Here is a 17176-nt window from a genome sequence, read left to right on the forward strand (position 1 = left end):
CTGTTTATACATTATATGTAACCTATTAAATTCATTTTTTATATTCCTTTTTTATTTTTACTTTGTGTTTTAATTACTGCAGTGGGCTAAATCAGGGTCACACAGTGTTTCTTGGTAGTCTTAAACACATCTACTTTGAAACAAAAGTACACACCTCACACACATGGTTATGGACTGAAGAAAAGAAGACACCTGTACCATGTCAGTTGAAATATATTACATTTTGAATTTGCATCCCAATATTACACTTTATATACATCACAGACAGAAATATAACAAAACCATTGGACATAGAAACACCAGATTTTTGTCAGGTTAAAAAAAAAAAAAAAAGTTTAATAATTAGGAAATTATGACAAAAATGGATAACATTCCACCCATGAGGCCACTGGAGGGTCAGTTGACTACAGGAAAGGGGGTATGTACAGATCAGTACTATCATTAGTTGTCATTACTGTAAGTTGTTTGGGACAATGGGATTGGAATGTTTTATTGTCCTGGTGGTTCAGAGAATGTGGTTCTGTCATTGGATTTAGCTAGCATGTTAATGAACACCTCAGTTAGCTCAGGCTTGTTATGTTAATACCTTAATGTGGCTGCCGAGCCTGTTTTAGTTGGTTCTGTCAACAAGAACCTGCAGGGGGGAGAGATGGGGTCCTATGTCATCCTGCCAATACTCCTCCCCCAATTCTCCACCTCTTTCTCCCCCTCTCTTCTCTCTTTTCATCCTCTCGTCTCCCCTTCTCACTCCGCTCCCATTTTTCTCCTACTCTACTCTACCCCTCCCCTCTCACTCTCTCTCTCTCACCTCCCTTCTATCCCCCCTCTGTCTCTCTGGGTGAGGTGGCAGTAGGCTAGCTGGTTGGTGGGCCACGGCCCCGGCAGTTCTCCAGTCTCTTTGTGCTGATTGCTCTGGCTCTGTTGGTCTTTGTTGTGACTGCCTGTTTCGGGTTACCTTGTGAAGAGCGCCAGGCGGATCAGATGTCGGCGCAGAGAAAGGGGGCAGCGTTTTCTCACACTCCTTTCTGGCTCTGCCTCTCTTAATTTAATTCAACAGGTCTTTTACCTGAGAGCATGAAAACAGTGATGGCATTTTTCAAACACACACACACTTTAAAGTACTTTTTGGGGTACTTTACTTTACTATTTATATTTTTGACTACTTTTACTTCACTACATTCCTTAAGAAAATATTATACTTTTTACATTTTCGCTGACACCCAAAAGTACTCATTACATTTTGGACAGGAAAATGGCCCAATTCACTCACTTATCAAGAGAACATCCCTAGTCATCCCTATTGCCTCTGATCTGGTGGACTCGCTAAACACACATACTTCATTTGTAAATGAGGGCGGCAGGTAGCCTAGTGGTTAGAGTGTTGAACTAGTAACCGAAAGGTTGCAAGATCGAATTCCCGAGCTGACAAGGTAAAAATCTGTCGTTCTGCCCCTGAACAAGGCAGTTAACCCACTGTTCCTAGGCTGTCATTGAAAATAAGAATTTGTTCTTAACTGACTTGCCTAGTTAAATAAAGGTTAAAAAAAATTCAGTGTGCCTATGGCTATCCGTACATTTAAAAAACAAGAAAATGGTGCCGTCTTGTTTGCTTAATATAAGTAATTTGAAATGATTTATACATTTACTTTTGATAATTAAGTATATTTTAAACCAAATACGTTCAGACTTTCACTCAAGTAAAGTTTTACTGGGTGACTTTTACTTGAGTCATTTTCTATCAAGGTATCTTTACTTTTACTCAAGTAGTACAATTGGGTACTTTTTCCACCACTGCACACACACCACAGGAGGTTGGTGGCACCTTAATTGGGGAGGACAGGCTCATGGTAACGACTGGAGCGGAATAGGTGGAATGGTATCAAATACATCAAACACATGGTTTCCATGTTGCTGATGCCATTCCATTTGCTCCGCTCCAGCCATTATTATGATCAGTCCTCCCCTCAGCAGCCTCCTCTGACACACACACACAGCCCCCCTCAGCAAACACGTAATAACATCTACCAAACAAAAAACTCATTACTCAAAGCTGTTTAATTTACTGAAGAGTCAAGGAAGTCCCCCTGGTCCCATGACGATGACGGTGACAGCTGAGGTTCCTGTCCTGTCCGCTTTCATTGTCCCAGGGTGTGTGCGAGTGTGTGTCTGTCCTCTTTCATTGTACTTTGCTCACAGGGAGGAGGACAAGGCAGACAATAGTGTTGGCAGTGATGTTAACAGGGTAAAAGACTACAGTGTAGCTAGCAGCAGTGCATCTGCAGATGTCGTCAGGGATGGAATCTTACCAGAGATGGAGCCTAACAATACATTGTCACTGATTCACTTACATGACATTGCATTACATTGTCCCACCTATGTTTACAGCCACTGCGATGTAATATTCCTTGGTACAAACAGCCTTATCTCATGCATTACCTCAAGTATGGGAGTCTGTAGGACAGGGGTTGGAGGAGAGGGAGAGAGAGGGGTAGAGTGAGAGGGAGAGGAGGTGAGAGGGTATTAGGAAAAAGGGGAGAGGAAGGGAAGAGTCGGAGGGGGAGGAGGGGAGACGGGGGAGGGGGAGGGGGAGGAGGAGAGACGGGGAAAGGAGAGACAGGGAGAGGGGGGGAAGAAGAGAGAGGGGAGAAGGGAGGGTTAGGAGGCTGCCCTTCCTTGCCCTGGGGAGGGAACAGCCTATATTCTCAGATTCTTCTCCCACTTGTTATTTAAGGGGGGAGTCATTTATCTTGAGCCAAATACAGACTACTCTACTCACTAAAAACTGATTCACCGCCCAAACTCAATACATAGGGTTTGCTTTTCTCATCCACTGTGCCTAAGATGTGCTCAGTAAAAAGGGCTTAAGAAAACAGTCAGTCCAGGTCTAGGCCATATTTATGTTGTTTTCTTTGCCTCCTCAGTCTTGGATTCTTCTTGGATCTAGTTTCTGTCAGGGATCAACGGCGAGAGGTTTTCCATCCTTACCAGCCAATACCCTTTCATTAAAGTGTAGCAGGAGCAAGCCTATAGTTTCTCTCTCTAGGGGTAAATTTCTCAGACACAGTCTAGGGCAGTCGTTTTTACAGTGGGATTGCTTTCAAAGGGAAAGTCACCAGTTGGCACTTGGCAGGGAGGGAGGCCATTCTCTTGCAAGGCATTTTTATGCGGGATTGTCACATAAAAACACCTTCGGACCACAAGGCTGAGGTCTCATCTGCTGTAGTCCTACCAGATGAGGAGGCGGTCAGACAGTCAGACGGTCGGGGTTAGTCGTGGAGTGTCTGTGCTGTATAATTCTCCATCAATCCACTGGATATGAGCTGCCTCCAAAAGGGTTCTTCGGAAAAAGGGTTCCAAAAGTGTTCTTCGGCTGTCCTCATAGGAGAACCATTTTTGGTTCCAGGCAGAACCCTATTTGGTTTCAGGTAGAACCCTTTTGGGTTCATGTAGAAGCCTCTGTAGAAAGGGTTCTGCATGGAACCCAAAAGAGTTCTACCTGGAACCAAAAAAGGGTCTTCAAAGGGTTCTCCCATCGAGGGGCACATCGGGAATTCAACAGATTTGTTTGTTACCGATTTGTTTGCCAAAATCTATTTGCAAGCCAGAAATCGGGCAATTACTGTAGTTTTAAATGTATAGGTCCATTATCATTTCTACATATTTTCTATCTGGTTTTAGACGGTCAAGTGTCGCCTGGTCTTTAACCCAAAATAAGGATTTTTACTTTGTAAGATCTGGTATGCATCAGCAATGTCTGGGCAGAGATATTGTACTAAACACCGTAGCTAGATGTAAAATTGCGTGACTAAAACCTACAGATTTCTTGAGTTATCTAAGATTTCCAAACTCTGTCCTTTTTTTGTTTTTTGCCGTAGTACTACACAGTGAATTGAAATAATCAAAGCTTGATGATGAGTTGGTTATTTGAATCAGCTTTGTAGTGCTAGGGTAAAACCAAAACGTGAAACCAGGAGGGACCCCATGAACGAGTTTGAGAAACCCTGGTCTAGTGTTCAAACTACATTACAGTTCTCAGCAATCTTAGAAAATCTTGACTCAACTCAAATGGATTTAATCAGTTTGGCTGTGGGACTGGGATCCAGTTTTCAGTCTAGAATCTAGATGATCAAAATTTTGACGATTCATCACATTGAATGTTGGCCAGCCTATGGATCTAAAACAGAGAGACGATCCCACCCACTATATATACAGTTGAAGTCGGAGTTTACATACACCTTAGCCAAATACATTTAAACTCAGTTTTTCACAATTCCTGACATTTAATCCTAGTAAAAATGCCCTGTCTTAGGTCAGTTAGGAGCACCACTTTATTTTAAGAAAGTGAAATGTCAGAATAATATTAGAGAGAATAATTTATTTCAGCTTTCATTTCTTTCATCACATTCCCAGTGGGTCAGAAGTTTACAAACACTCAGTTAGTATTTGGTAGCATTGCCTTTAAATTGTTTAACTTGGTTCAAACGTTTCGGGTAGCCTACCACAAGCTTCCCACAACAAGGTGGGTGAATTTTGGCTCATTCCTCCTGACAGAGCTGGTGTAACGGAGTCGGGTTTGTAGGCCTCCTTGCTCGCACACACTTTTTCAGTTCTGCCCACAAATTGTCTATAGAATTGAGGTCAGGGCTTTGTGATGGCCACTCCAATACCTTGACTTTGTTGTCCTTAAGCCATTTTGCCACAACTTTGAAAGTATGCTTGGGGTCATTGTCCATTTGGAAGACCCATTTGCGACCAAGCCTTAACTTCCTGTCTGATGTCTTGAGATGTTGCTTCAATATATCCACATAATTGTCCTCCCTCATGATGCCATCTATTTTGTGAAGTGCACCAGTCCCTCCTGCAGCAAAGCATCCCCACAACATGATGCTGTCACCCCCGTGATTCACGGTTGGGATGGTGTTCTTCGGCTTGCAAGCTTCACCCTTTTTCCTCCAAACATAACGATGGTCATTATGGCCAAACAGTTCTATTTTTGTTTCATCAGACCAGAGGACATTTCTCCAAAAAGTACGATCTTTGTCCCCATGTGCAGTTGCAAACCGTAGTCTGGCTTTTTTATGGCGGTTTTGGAGCAGTGGCTTCTTTCTTGCTGAGCGGCCTTTCAGGTTATGTCGATATAGGACTCGTTTTACTGTGGATATAGATACTTTTGTACCTGTTTCCTCCAGCATCTTCACAAGATCCTTTGCTGTTGTTCTGGGATTGATTTGCACTTTTTGCACCAAAGTACGTTCATCTCTAGGAGACAGAACGCTCTCCTTCCTGAGCGGTATGATGGCTGCGTGGTCCCATGATGTTTTTACATGCGTACTATTGTTTGTACAGATGAACGTGGTACCTTCAGGCGTTTGTAAATTGCTCCCAAGGATGAACCAGACTTGTGGAGGTATACAATTTTTTTTCTGAGGTCTTGGCTGATTTCTTTAGATTTTCCGATGATGTCAAGCAAAGCACTGAGTTTGAAGGTAGGCCTTGAAATACATCCACAGGTACACCTCCAATTGACTCAAATGATGTAAATTAGTCTATCAGAAGCTTCTAAAGCCATTACATAATTTCCTGGAATTTTCCAAGCTGTTTAAAGGCACAGTCAACTTAGTGTATGTAAACGTCTGACCCACTGGAATTGTGTTACAGTGAGATATAAGTGAAATAATCTGTCTGTAAACAATTGTTGGAAAAATGACTTGTGTCATGCACAAAGTAGATGTCCTAACCGACTTGTCAAAACTATAGTTTGTTAACAAGTCATTTGTGGAGTGGTTGAAATACAAGTTAATGACTCCAACCTAAGTGTAACTTCCGACTTCAACTGTATATATACTGTATATATGTCTGCTTAGCCAGTACTTAATGAGAGCGTTCAGTAAAACTCCCAGATTTACATGGATTTAGCTCAAACATGGAGCTCATTATTGGGCTTGTTTGTGTTTGAGAATATACTACAGAGATCTTGGTGAAATAAACTGATGTCTGATATCTGGACACAAACCAGCAACACAATCAAACTGAGTTTGGGAAACCCTGCTGTAGGGAATAGGGTGCCATTTGGGATGTAGCCTATGAGTAATGGACCTAATATGGTTCAGTGCAGTATATCTGTCCTTTGTTATCTCTGTAGGTGTTGAATCTGTGGGAAAGTAGCTTGAGAAACGTCCTGTTGGTCCGCCGTGTTTTTCTCAGTAGTTTATTTGGGAGCTTCTGGCTGCTTTAAGGCCCTACGATAGACATCCTGTCCTACGGGCTGCTCTGGCTCAGACAAGGCTACTAGTCTGACTGCTTTAAGGCCCTACGATAGACATCCTGTCCTACGGGATGCTCTGGCTCAGACAAGGCTACTAGTCTGACTGCTTTGTAGGTCCTAAACTGAACTAGAGGATAAGTGGAAATCAGCGAGGCAGACTCAGCAAGAGAACTGGCTGGAGTAACAGGGCACATGAAGTTCCCTGTTGATTATGACGTCCGAGCTGAGTCTCTGTGGTGCTGAGCTGGGACTGTTCTCTCTCTTTCTCAAGCTGATCATTAGTCAGATACTGCTGGTGATAATACAACTTTAAGAGAATAAATGCCTGTTCACAGATCTGTTTTGCTAGCCTGCCAACTCCTATGGTCACCAGGCTATGAGATTAAAGGTTGGATGTGTATATTTGTACAGTTTTTGTGTTGTTACCAGGCTCAGGCCCTGTGTGTGCCTTGTTTGATCAACGGGGAAACATATTGGTCCTGCCCACTGGCTATTGTCCTGCAATATGCTATTGGGAAAAAAATAGCTCAAATGTCAAAGGATGAGAATGGCATTGACTTCACAGAATCAACACAAAGCTGTGTATTCACTCCTTTGTCAGGCCGATCAATCTCAGGTCAAACAAGACAGACCTTTGCTGGGTTTGCTAGTGGGCAGCGTGAAACTATGACAAGCACCACATTTTTGGAGTTTTCTTTCTGCATCACTGTATTTTTCCTCATTCCAAAACTATCAGGAGAGGTGCTAACTCTGTTGGAATAGTATTCTTTTGCGAGCCTAAAAAAAAAATATCCTACTTTAATACTTTTCTTAGCTTCTTCTTGTAAACACAGGATGTAGAAAGTAAAATGAAGTTAGCTAAATTGGGTTATGTTGCTCCAATTACCCAAATCTAGCTCGAGGCAACCACTCCGTATCAGTGTGTGTGTGTTGCAGTCAGGGGGCCTGGAGAAACAGTAGAGACACTCCTAGTCTTCCTCTAGTCTGTCATGCTTTTAAAGCAACATTATAAACTTGGTGGTTCGAGCCCTGAATGCTGATTGGCTGAAAGCCGTGGTATATTAGACCGTATAGTACGGGTATGACAAAAACATACGTTTTACTGTTCTAATTATATTGGTAACCAGTTTATAAGGCACCTCTGGGGTTTGTGGTATTTGGCTAATATACCATGGCTAAGGGCTGCATCCAGGCACTCCGCGTTGCATCGTGCGTGGGAATAGTCCTTAGCCGTGGTATATTGGCAATATATCACACCCCCACGAGCCTTACTGCTTAATTTTACAGCTGCACACACACATATACATGTACCTGTATGTACAGTACACACATACACACAGCTGTGTGTGTTCTACCCAGTTTTAACCATTAGGGGAGAAACAAACCTGAACATAAACCTGAACATCGAGCTGTTTGGTGGGTTTTCATGTTAGAGATCATGGCGCCGCCATCAGGAACAGGAACGAGTAGATAAGTAGCCTAATATCTTTTGTTTTTCTTTGTAAAAAGGTTCATGTTTGGATAATAAAAACATATTCATATGACACAATGAACAAACGTTATGCCCCGCCCCCTTGCTTTAAATATTCTACTGTGCAATGTTCTTTACCAGAAAGCTGACAGAGATTTTCATGTTGTTATTCAGGGAACACATTTTGCTCTTTAGGATTTAAACTAATAACTACAATACAGGAAGCTATCTCTCTCTCTCTGAGGAGACTGAGTCTCTCTGAGTCTCTCTCTCTTTTTAGGGCTAGTGCAGAGTAGGCTGTGTGTACTACATAATTAAATTAGGAGAGTAGTGAACCCTGCTCTGTGCCTGTATTGTGCCCGGAGGTTCTTCCTTAATCTGCACGGCTAGTTGAGGCTGAACGTGGCAGGAAAACAAAGAGGAATAGGTTCTGGGCTGACGCTAGCCTGATCCCAGATCTGGAGTTGGCAAGACAGCATAAACAGACCTGGGACTAGGCTTGGCTGTGGCAGATCCTGGATCAGATGTGAGGTTGTTTGTTCGATCTTAACGTCATCACATGTAGGTTCATTATCACTGGGTTGTTTGCATTGGAGCCGGACTTATTTCACATGATGAACTGTACTGGGAACTGTGGTAGTGACATCCACTCAGCAAACATTCGTAGTTCTCTCATCCTTACAGGATTAACAATGAAGAAATACAGACTATTTACGTTGACAGAGTGTCTGTCTGGATCCGCCAATGAAGCCCATAAATACTGTTTAGACCACTCAATCCTACTGTATCTTTCCCCCCCAAGAAGCTGACAGACGCCGTATACAACGTTACTGTACTGAACTGGTGGTAAACCACAAGTGTCATCAGCTTTATTTGTTACTGTCTGAGATTCTGAAATATTTCAAGTTTTAAAGTATTGTTGGATATCAAACTTTGTGGTCAGTTGTCCCATCCTGTTTCTGACATTTGGAATGAATGAGATGGAGCTCACATGGCGACAGCCCTCCGAGGGGGAGAGGGAGAGGGAGAGAGGAGAAATAAAGAGAGAGAAAGAGAGAGAGAGAGGAGAAATAAAGAGAGAAAGAGAGAGAGAGAGGAGAAATAAAGAGAGAAGGAGAGAGAGGAGAAATAAAGAGAGAAGGAGAGAGGAGAAATAAAGAGAGAAAGAGAGAGAGAGAGGAGAAATAAAGAGAGAAGGAGAGAGAGAGAGAGAGAGAGAGAGAGGAGAAATAAAGAGAGAAGGAGAGAGAGAGAGGAGAAATAAAGAGAGAGAAGGAGAGAGAGGAGAAATAAAGAGAGAAAGAGAGAGAGGAGAAATAAAGAGAGAAGGAGAGAGAGAGAGAGAGAGAGAGAGAGCAGAAATAAAGAGAGAAGGAGAGAGAGAGAGGAGAAATAAAGAGAGAAGGAGAGAGAGAAAGAGGAGAAAAACGGAGAAGGAGAGGGAGAGCGAGAGAGAGAGGAGAAAGAGAAGAAAGGGAGAGACTGTGGTAGGTAACATTCTCCCCCCAAGAGAGAAAAGAAGGGAAGGAAAGGAAAGCGGGAGTGAGAGAATTTAGAGCAAATTTGTACCGTTATGAACAGGACACATTCCTTGTGTAATTCTGGACATCTGGAATGCTCGTGTTTTTTTCGGAGCGGTGTAGGTTTTGGTCCTATCTAGTGGACTACTTTTGACCAGAGCCAATGGGTAGCGCACTAAATAGGGAATAGGGTGCCATTTGGAAGGCAATGTTTTGTCAAAGAAGCCTAATGTAACAGATTCTCACTGATCACTCCACTTCAGTCCTTCAGGTCCGAGAACCCTACAGTAGTTCTTCTCAGAGACTTTTCCTGTGAGTCAAATAATTGTTCATTTTTAGAGGCTTTCAGATAGATTTTTCCCCCCTCAGGCAGGCAGCTTTGCATTCTTTTATTTGTCATTTATTTTCAGAAAGTTTAACGAGTACTCTGTAGACGTTCAAAGGATCAGTGATTATAGTTGCCGTTTCTGTCAGTGTGGTTTTAAACAAAGCCGGCAAATGTAGAGTAAAGTTGAGTCGCTATGTGATTTCTGCTTTAGATCGTGTGTTTAGGAGCAGCGTCTTATCGAAGTCTGACTCCCAGCAGACATCTGAGTCAATGACACCCTCAGCAGTAGCCTGGAAATCCAGTCTGTACGCTGCTCCATTTCATGTTCCGTCAAAATTTCCAGGCTACTTCAGCAATACTGCACAGAAAAGAAGCAATGTACCACAGTCCTCATCCAGCCCCTCAGACAACCAGTCCAACATGACTCATGCTGCACACGTATTGCTGATGGAAAGATCCAATCACCCCCACTGCATTGTGGGAAATAAATACAAATAACACTTTATATGTGATATTCCACTGCTATGAATCATTGTAGGGATAGGAATAGCATAGGGAAGTCCATGGGGGCATGATGATACTACACCACATGCTGGCACTATTGATATAATGGTTTTTGGTTCATTGGTACATTTCATCTTGTATACTTACAAGATGGTTGAATGGTTTACATCCTATCTCCTAGCCTCCTTCTCAACCACGTTGGAAGTCTCTCACCTCAGACTTTCTTTCAAGGAGGCGGCGAGGAGTAAGGAAAGATGAACGAGGAAAGATGAATTGAGAAAGAGCCTGTGTGTGCTAGGAGGTGAGGCCAGGGGTAAGTTGTAGCGGAGGGTCACAGGTCAAGCTGACAGGCAGTTTGTGGTGTGTGTGTCTGTGTGTGTATGTATTGGTGTGTGTGCATATGTGTGGTTTGGCTGTGGGGCTCTGTCTATGTGGGATGTAAAATGAGGGGCCCTGAGTCTGAGCCGGACTGAGAAAACAGATCAAACCTTCATGGTCTCTTCAAAGAGAAATGCTGAGGCGATCAGTTACACATGACCGGGTGGCGAGGAGAGGAGCTAGCTGTAACTAACAGCCTCGTATTGTTGCACTTCCTGGTGTTGAAGAGATTTCAGAGTTGACCACTGACCTCTGTTTATGGTCTCATGACTCATGGTAGGAAGTCTTTACCCAGAGGCAGAGGCCCATGTCATAGAACGAACACACACACACGCGCCTGTGTTATACTGTATGGCGCGTGTGTTAAAGCTCACGACGGTGGAGTAGAGACATAAAATGGGATAGTTGTCAAACAACAAATTAGCGCAATCATGCTAAATGTCTTAATTTGAGCCTCAGCAGTAAAACATTTGGCCGTCGCCTGTGGGCTGTTCTCCTCTCTCATGTTGTGTGGTGTTAAGTGTTTTTATGGCTGGATAAGTGATAGCAATAAGATAGTAAGTAGCAAGTAATAATAGCCATTTCCTTTCTGTTTTAGAGAGAGGCTGTAGCTACTAGCTAGCCGGTGGTTAAAAGTGCAGTGTAGTCACTACTGAAAGATTCAGACGATTATTACGACCAACCGCAGAGAACGGTTGCTTCCCAAATGGAACCCTATTCCCTATTTAGTGCACTACTTTTGGGGCTCTGTCAAAAGTAGTGCGCTAAATAGGGAATAGGGTGCCTTTTGGGGTGCAGAGGAGGGTTTTGGATGAGCTCATGCAACAGGATGCTACAAGTCAAGACAGGAAGTGAAGTCATAGGCCCCATAAAAACACTAAATTGGCCTCTAAAAACACAGCATACTGACGCATGATGATCAGTCCTGAAACTGCCATGAAATGATCAATTATGATGAAATGATTAATGAGTGATTCAACAAAGATGTGTGCTCTGAAATTTGCACTGGGGTGTGTCTGATGAAATCTTGTCTGTCTTGTGTTTCAGAATTCCATGAACCTTCCTCCCGACAAAGCCAGACTCCTCAGACAGTATGATAATGACAAGAAATGGGATCTCATCTGTGACCAGGTAAACTCCTTTAAATGCGACAACACATGTAGGCTACTACAAGTGAACAATCCCACAGCTACACCTCTACAAACCCACACATCTAGTCTGTTCGAACACCAATAGCTGTGAAGCAATGTTGATAGATTAGATAGAAAGAAACATTTTGTTGCAGTGTAGGTTTAGTCTTTTCTCCATAATGGTTGGAACCCTATTCCGTTACACTGCTCACTCTGTCCACCCTCTTCCCCGTGTGTTTTATTAGGAACGGTTTCAAGTGAAGAATCCTCCTCACACCTACATCTCCAAGCTACGGGGCTACTTAGACCCAGGAGTCACACGCAAGAAGTTCCGAAGGCGGGTCCAGGAATCCACTAAAGTTCTGAGGGAACTGGAGATCTCGCTGAGGACCAATCACATAGGGTGATGATCTATTCTCATCCCTCCCCTCCTCTCTTCTGTCAACCAATGAGAGTCAGAGTACTGGAAATCCCCAATATTACTGTTCCTTCTCACATGACGTTTACAAGAATTGATGTGTCTTCTACGAATACCACACTGTAACTTTACCCCTGGGGCGGGGCACAGCTACAAGAATAATGGCTACTATGGAAGTGAAAGGCCGGTGGGAAATCAACTCCCTTATTATTTTCCTCTACAACAACCAATTCCATTATCTCCCCTTTACGAATTACCCTTTTTTCCCCTTTAAGAGAGAAAGGGCCTTTCTGTGCTCTTCCTCTTTCGCTTCCTGTCCTAGGGACCAACAGCTTGTTTTCCTGATGCCCAGATCATTCCTATTGTTCTGTCCTGCCACCCTCCCCAGCCTGCTTTACTTCATAGTGGAGTCTTCCTCTTCACAATGCCCAGATGGTAGTCATTGTACTGTAATGCTAGGAAAGGAATGGTCCACTGCCCCATAACATAGCAGTGAGCAGGAAGCTTAGTTGTGTACGCCAGAGGGACAGTAAGCATGGCCTACCAACGATGAACCCTGAGGAAACAAACAAACAAATATGCACACACACACAAAATTTGGTCAAACCTCTATTCAGCACTTCCTTCTTCACTATCATCCTCAAATGTCTCCTTGATGTCACACAGATACTTACTGTAACTCTGACGGAAGTGCGTCAGAGATGTCCCCCGCCCTTTAAATCAAACTCAAATATACTCTCGTATTAAAAAGAGTTCTTTGTGATTTTTCATTGTATTCAGGGCATACCTCCAATAATAACTCCTATAATAGTCTGTGTTCTAATGTCTTTCCCAGAAAGACACACAGGCAGGAAAAGACAGAGGCTATTTTGAGACGGAGGCTTTGGTTTGGTTGGTAAATTCAGTGGAACAAAGCCCTGTTTATTGTGTCCGAATCCTGGCCCTCGACGACATGTTATTCCTCAGATTGCCAAGACAATCTGAAATAGCATCTGGTTGGACAGGAAAAGAAGGGGGAGAGAGAGAGGGGGGGGGGGGGGCTGGTAGACAGGAAACTGATGATCAGGCGCGCCTCCCCCTCCTCCCTTTTTCTACTCCCTCCGCCCCAATCTCAATGCTTCTCACTATTTCCTCTCTTTCTCTGCTCACCTCTCTCTTCCTCACACACGGGCCTCTCTCCCGCCTTTCTGCCTTACCTTTGGCTATCCAGAGTCTTGTGTTACCAAACAGTCTCCTGCCCCAGTAACCTCCCTAACCAGCATATTGGGGATATTTTGTAACCTTTGTAACCTTTACACCAATTCCACTCCCCTGCATTTTACTAAGGGGGAAGCAGGGGTTTTGGGACTAAGGGGGAAAGGAAGACCGAGGGCTTGATTGTTCAATCCGTATCGCTGATGTTCAGCGCTATAGCGAGAATGAAATTGAAAGGCAATGTTCCCGCGTTTGCGGAGACCGCATCCACGATAAACGTTGCATATGCCGGCTCAATCGGAAATGACCTTTCAATTGAAATCGCGCTGTGGCGCGGAACTTCAGCGATACGGATTGAATCGAGCCCTAAATACCATGACTGTCAGGGACTCGAACTTGAGTCCAGTCTTCACTCTCTCTCAGCCATACCATATGCCTTCCACATTCTTTCTCTCATCGCAATGGGAATTCATTTGTTTGGACTTTCTTTCCCCCTTCCAGAGAACTAGAGTTAAATAGAGAGGAAATCTGAAGCCTTGCTCACTCGCGTTTACTTTCCGTTGCTGCCTTGCCAAGTCTTTTCTCTCTCCGTCAGGGGTGTAGTGGGGGTGTAGGGGACCCCATTCTGAGCAGACTTTAGTCTACAAGATGTAGACTCAAATATGTTGGCTTTTGCAGCTCTTAGGAATGTGTGTGTTCAGGTTTCAGTCTGCCCCTTGTCTCTCTCTCCTGCCTCTCTGTACCTCTGACTATTAAGGGCTATTATCATTTTCCATGCATCATAACATAGGGCCAGGAGTTTTTCCTGAACATGTGAACTCACCAGGAAAAACTATGGAGTAATGCCCAGAGTTTTTCCTTGTTCAGGTCATGTGGGGGAAAAGTCCTGGCCCTACCTAGGGATGATCCGTGACTAGCAGATAAGGGTGTTAGGCCTTGAATACTCTGCCCTGCTAACCCCTCTCTGTGTCCCATGTCACCCAGGTGGGTCCGGGAGTTCCTCAATGATGAAAACAGAGGTCTGGATATCCTGGTGGAGTACCTCTCCTTTGCACAGTGTGCTGTCATGTGAGTACACACGCCCTAAGCTTAGCACATCTCTTCAGAAGAGACTAGAGGTAGTTCGCTACCCAACCAGATTGGTACTGGATCCGAGAAGTGTTGATCCCAACAGATAGGAGCTAAGGTCACACTGTCTGTGAAAAGGGGCAACAGCAAACTGGATGGATTCCTTATAGCATTGTGTTCCTTTGAATGTGCCTGAATGTGCTTGTATGCCCCATATGCTGCGTACTTGGCAGACTGAATGAGTGGTTGGACTTGATTGGGAACCATGTGTCTGTTCTGTTATATCGCCATGCTGGCACATCATGGGCCTGAATGGGAATGACTGAGCCTGTCAACTCTGTGTTGCACTAAGCTTGACTGTGCAGCGTTTTACTGTGCAGTTCTTCTGTATAACATAACCTTTGACCTTTTACCGAGCTGCATTCCTAACCTAATCTACCTCGACCTCTGTCTGTCCATCATCTGTATGTCTATCCATCTGTCTACCCGTCTGTCCATCCGTCCGTCCGTCGGCCTATCTGTCTGTCCGTGGCCCAGGTTGAATTTTGAGGGTCTGGATAATGGGGAGGAGGGCTCCCTGGACAAGGCTACTTCCTGGAGTAGGTCTATAGAGGATCTACACCAGAGTGGCACTCAGCCTTTCTGCAACACGCTGGTCCGCTCGGCGCGCCAGTCTGTGCTCCGGTACGTATCATCTGCTACCGCGTTGCTGCTGCTGTCGCTGCTGTTACTGTGCCTCGCTCATCTAACCCCCTGGCCCTGACGTATGTTAGCATGTTAGCATGTCAGGTAGCAATACAAACATATGTTAGCATGTCAGCCAGTTGTTTGCTATGACGATGATGCCATGATGTAGAGCGGTCTGGGTCTGGAGAGGATGTGAAAGGATCGATGAAGAGTGATGAATGATTCGTCACTCCCGACCTCACTGCAGGGGTTTGTGGGTTAAACGATCTGCAAGGACAGGGACAGAGACAGAGAGGTGATTTCTGACCCCTGCACTGTGCGTTTCCTTACATGTTTGATGGTCTTCCTCGTTCTAGGTGTGTTCCACTGTCCTGTACTGTCTAGCTCCAGGTGGGCCTCCTGCTCTGTGATTCTCCGTCTAGTGAGCTTTTCACACACAGAGAGAGGAGAAAAAATAGGGTGTGATAGGAATAAGAAATATATAAATGTACCACAAAACATAAACCTGAATCATTTTGAGATTAGAATATTTTTATTCAGGCTCTCCCTGCGTCAGAGCCTGGACTCGAACCCAGAATCTCTAGTGGCACAGCTAGCACTGTGATGCAGTGCCTTAGACCACTGCGCCACTAGAGATTCTGGGTTCGAGTCCAGGCTCTGACGCAGACCAGCGTCGTCCGGGTTAGGCTGGTAGGCTGGTTCCACTAGCGACTCCTGCCAACGCATTGCACGCTGACACGGTCGCCAGGTGTACGGTGTTTCCTCTGACACATTGGTGCAGCTGGCTTCCGGGTTAAGTGGGCATTGTTGCTTGGTTGGGTTGGGTTGTGTTTTGGAGGATGCGAGGCTGTTGAACTTCGCCTCTCCCAAGTCTGTACTGGAGTTGCAGCGATGAGACAAGACTGTAACTACCAATTGGATACCACGAAATTGGGGAGAAAAAGGGGTATACGATTTTTAAATAATATATATATATATTTTTTTGTCAACAGACAAAAATTGACATGTCTGTAGAATGTCTGTAGAATGTAAAAATGTACATTCCTGTAGTAAACCATGTCTGTTGGTTTACTACGGGAAGAAATGCTTGAGAAACTTATGATTCAGTTTTCAAAAAAGACAAAAAGGTAAGACAAGCAGAAAACACAGACACATGAAAAGATGAAAAAGAGAGAGAGCTAAGAGGATGTGGAGGAGAGACTGTTCTGTAACAAGCAGACCTCAGTCTGGGGACAAACGGATGTCATGCAAGAAACCAACGGCTTCACCTCGTCCCAGAATGCATCATTCTGTAACCACATGGGCCTTCTCTGGTCTCTTTCCCCGCCTGATCTCTCTTTGACACACTTTAAGCTAGGGGCATGGAACACAAACCCTGCAGTCACATGAATGTCAGATACTGTACTGTACTGTATTTAGATCAGCCAAGTGAAGTGGAATCAAAAGCTGTTAAGAATGAAGTGGACTCACAAGTTGTTTTTGTTGTATGATAAACATTGAATAAAAATATGTACAATGGGAAGAAAAGTATGTGAACCCTTTAGAATTACCTGGATTTCTGCATAAATTGGTCATAAAATTGTATCTGATCTTCATCTAAGTCACAACAATAGACAAACACAGTCTGCTTAAACTAATAACAGACAAACAATTATCATTTTTCATGTCTTTATTGAACATACCATGTAAACATTCACAGTGCAGGGTGTAAAAAGTATGTGAAACCTTGGATATAATAACAGGTTGACCATCCTTTGGAAGCAATAACCTCAGCCAAATGTTTTCTGTAGTTGTGGATCAGACCTGCACAACAGTCAGGAGGAATTTTGGACCATTCCTCTTTACAAAACTGTTTCAGTTCCACAATATTCTTGGGATGTCTGGTGTGAACCGCTCGAGGTCATGGGCCACTCCAGAAGGCATTCTGTTGTTGATTTACTTCTGTCTTTTGGGTCGTTGTCCTGTTGCATCACCTAACTTCTGTTGAGCTTCAATTGGCAGACAGATAGCCTTACATTCTACTGCAAAATGTCTTAATAAACTTAAATAGCAAGCTATCCAGGCCTTGAGGTAGCAAAGCAGCTCCAAACCATGATGCTCCCTCCACCATAGTTTACAGTTGGGATGAGGTTTTAATGTTGGTGTGCTGTGCCTTTCTCCAAACAACACAACTTTAGTTTCATTTGTCCACAGAATATTTTGCCAGTAGTGCT

The 17176-nt window shown here is 44.0% G+C and overlaps 1 protein-coding gene across 5 annotated transcripts in view; it reads left to right on the plus strand.

Annotated features, from left to right (window-relative positions):
* The window catches only part of LOC139542228 (formin-like protein 3), a 49129-nt gene that overhangs the window by 13723 nt on the left and 18230 nt on the right, over positions 1 to 17176 (plus strand). For 4 of the 5 annotated variants that reach the window (XM_071347412.1, XM_071347411.1, XM_071347414.1 and 1 more), the window contains exons 2-5: positions 11514 to 11597; positions 11842 to 11999; positions 14193 to 14276; positions 14814 to 14960. In XM_071347412.1, the coding sequence (XP_071203513.1) occupies positions 11514 to 11597; positions 11842 to 11999; positions 14193 to 14276; positions 14814 to 14960 (473 nt within the window). The remainder of the gene's footprint in view (positions 1 to 11513; positions 11598 to 11841; positions 12000 to 14192; positions 14277 to 14813; positions 14961 to 17176) is intronic. The other variant, XM_071347415.1, reaches the window with a different exon arrangement.

Source organism: Salvelinus alpinus, chromosome 17 (assembly GCF_045679555.1).
Source record: "Salvelinus alpinus chromosome 17, SLU_Salpinus.1, whole genome shotgun sequence".
NCBI classification, from domain to species: Eukaryota; Metazoa; Chordata; class Actinopteri; order Salmoniformes; family Salmonidae; genus Salvelinus; species Salvelinus alpinus.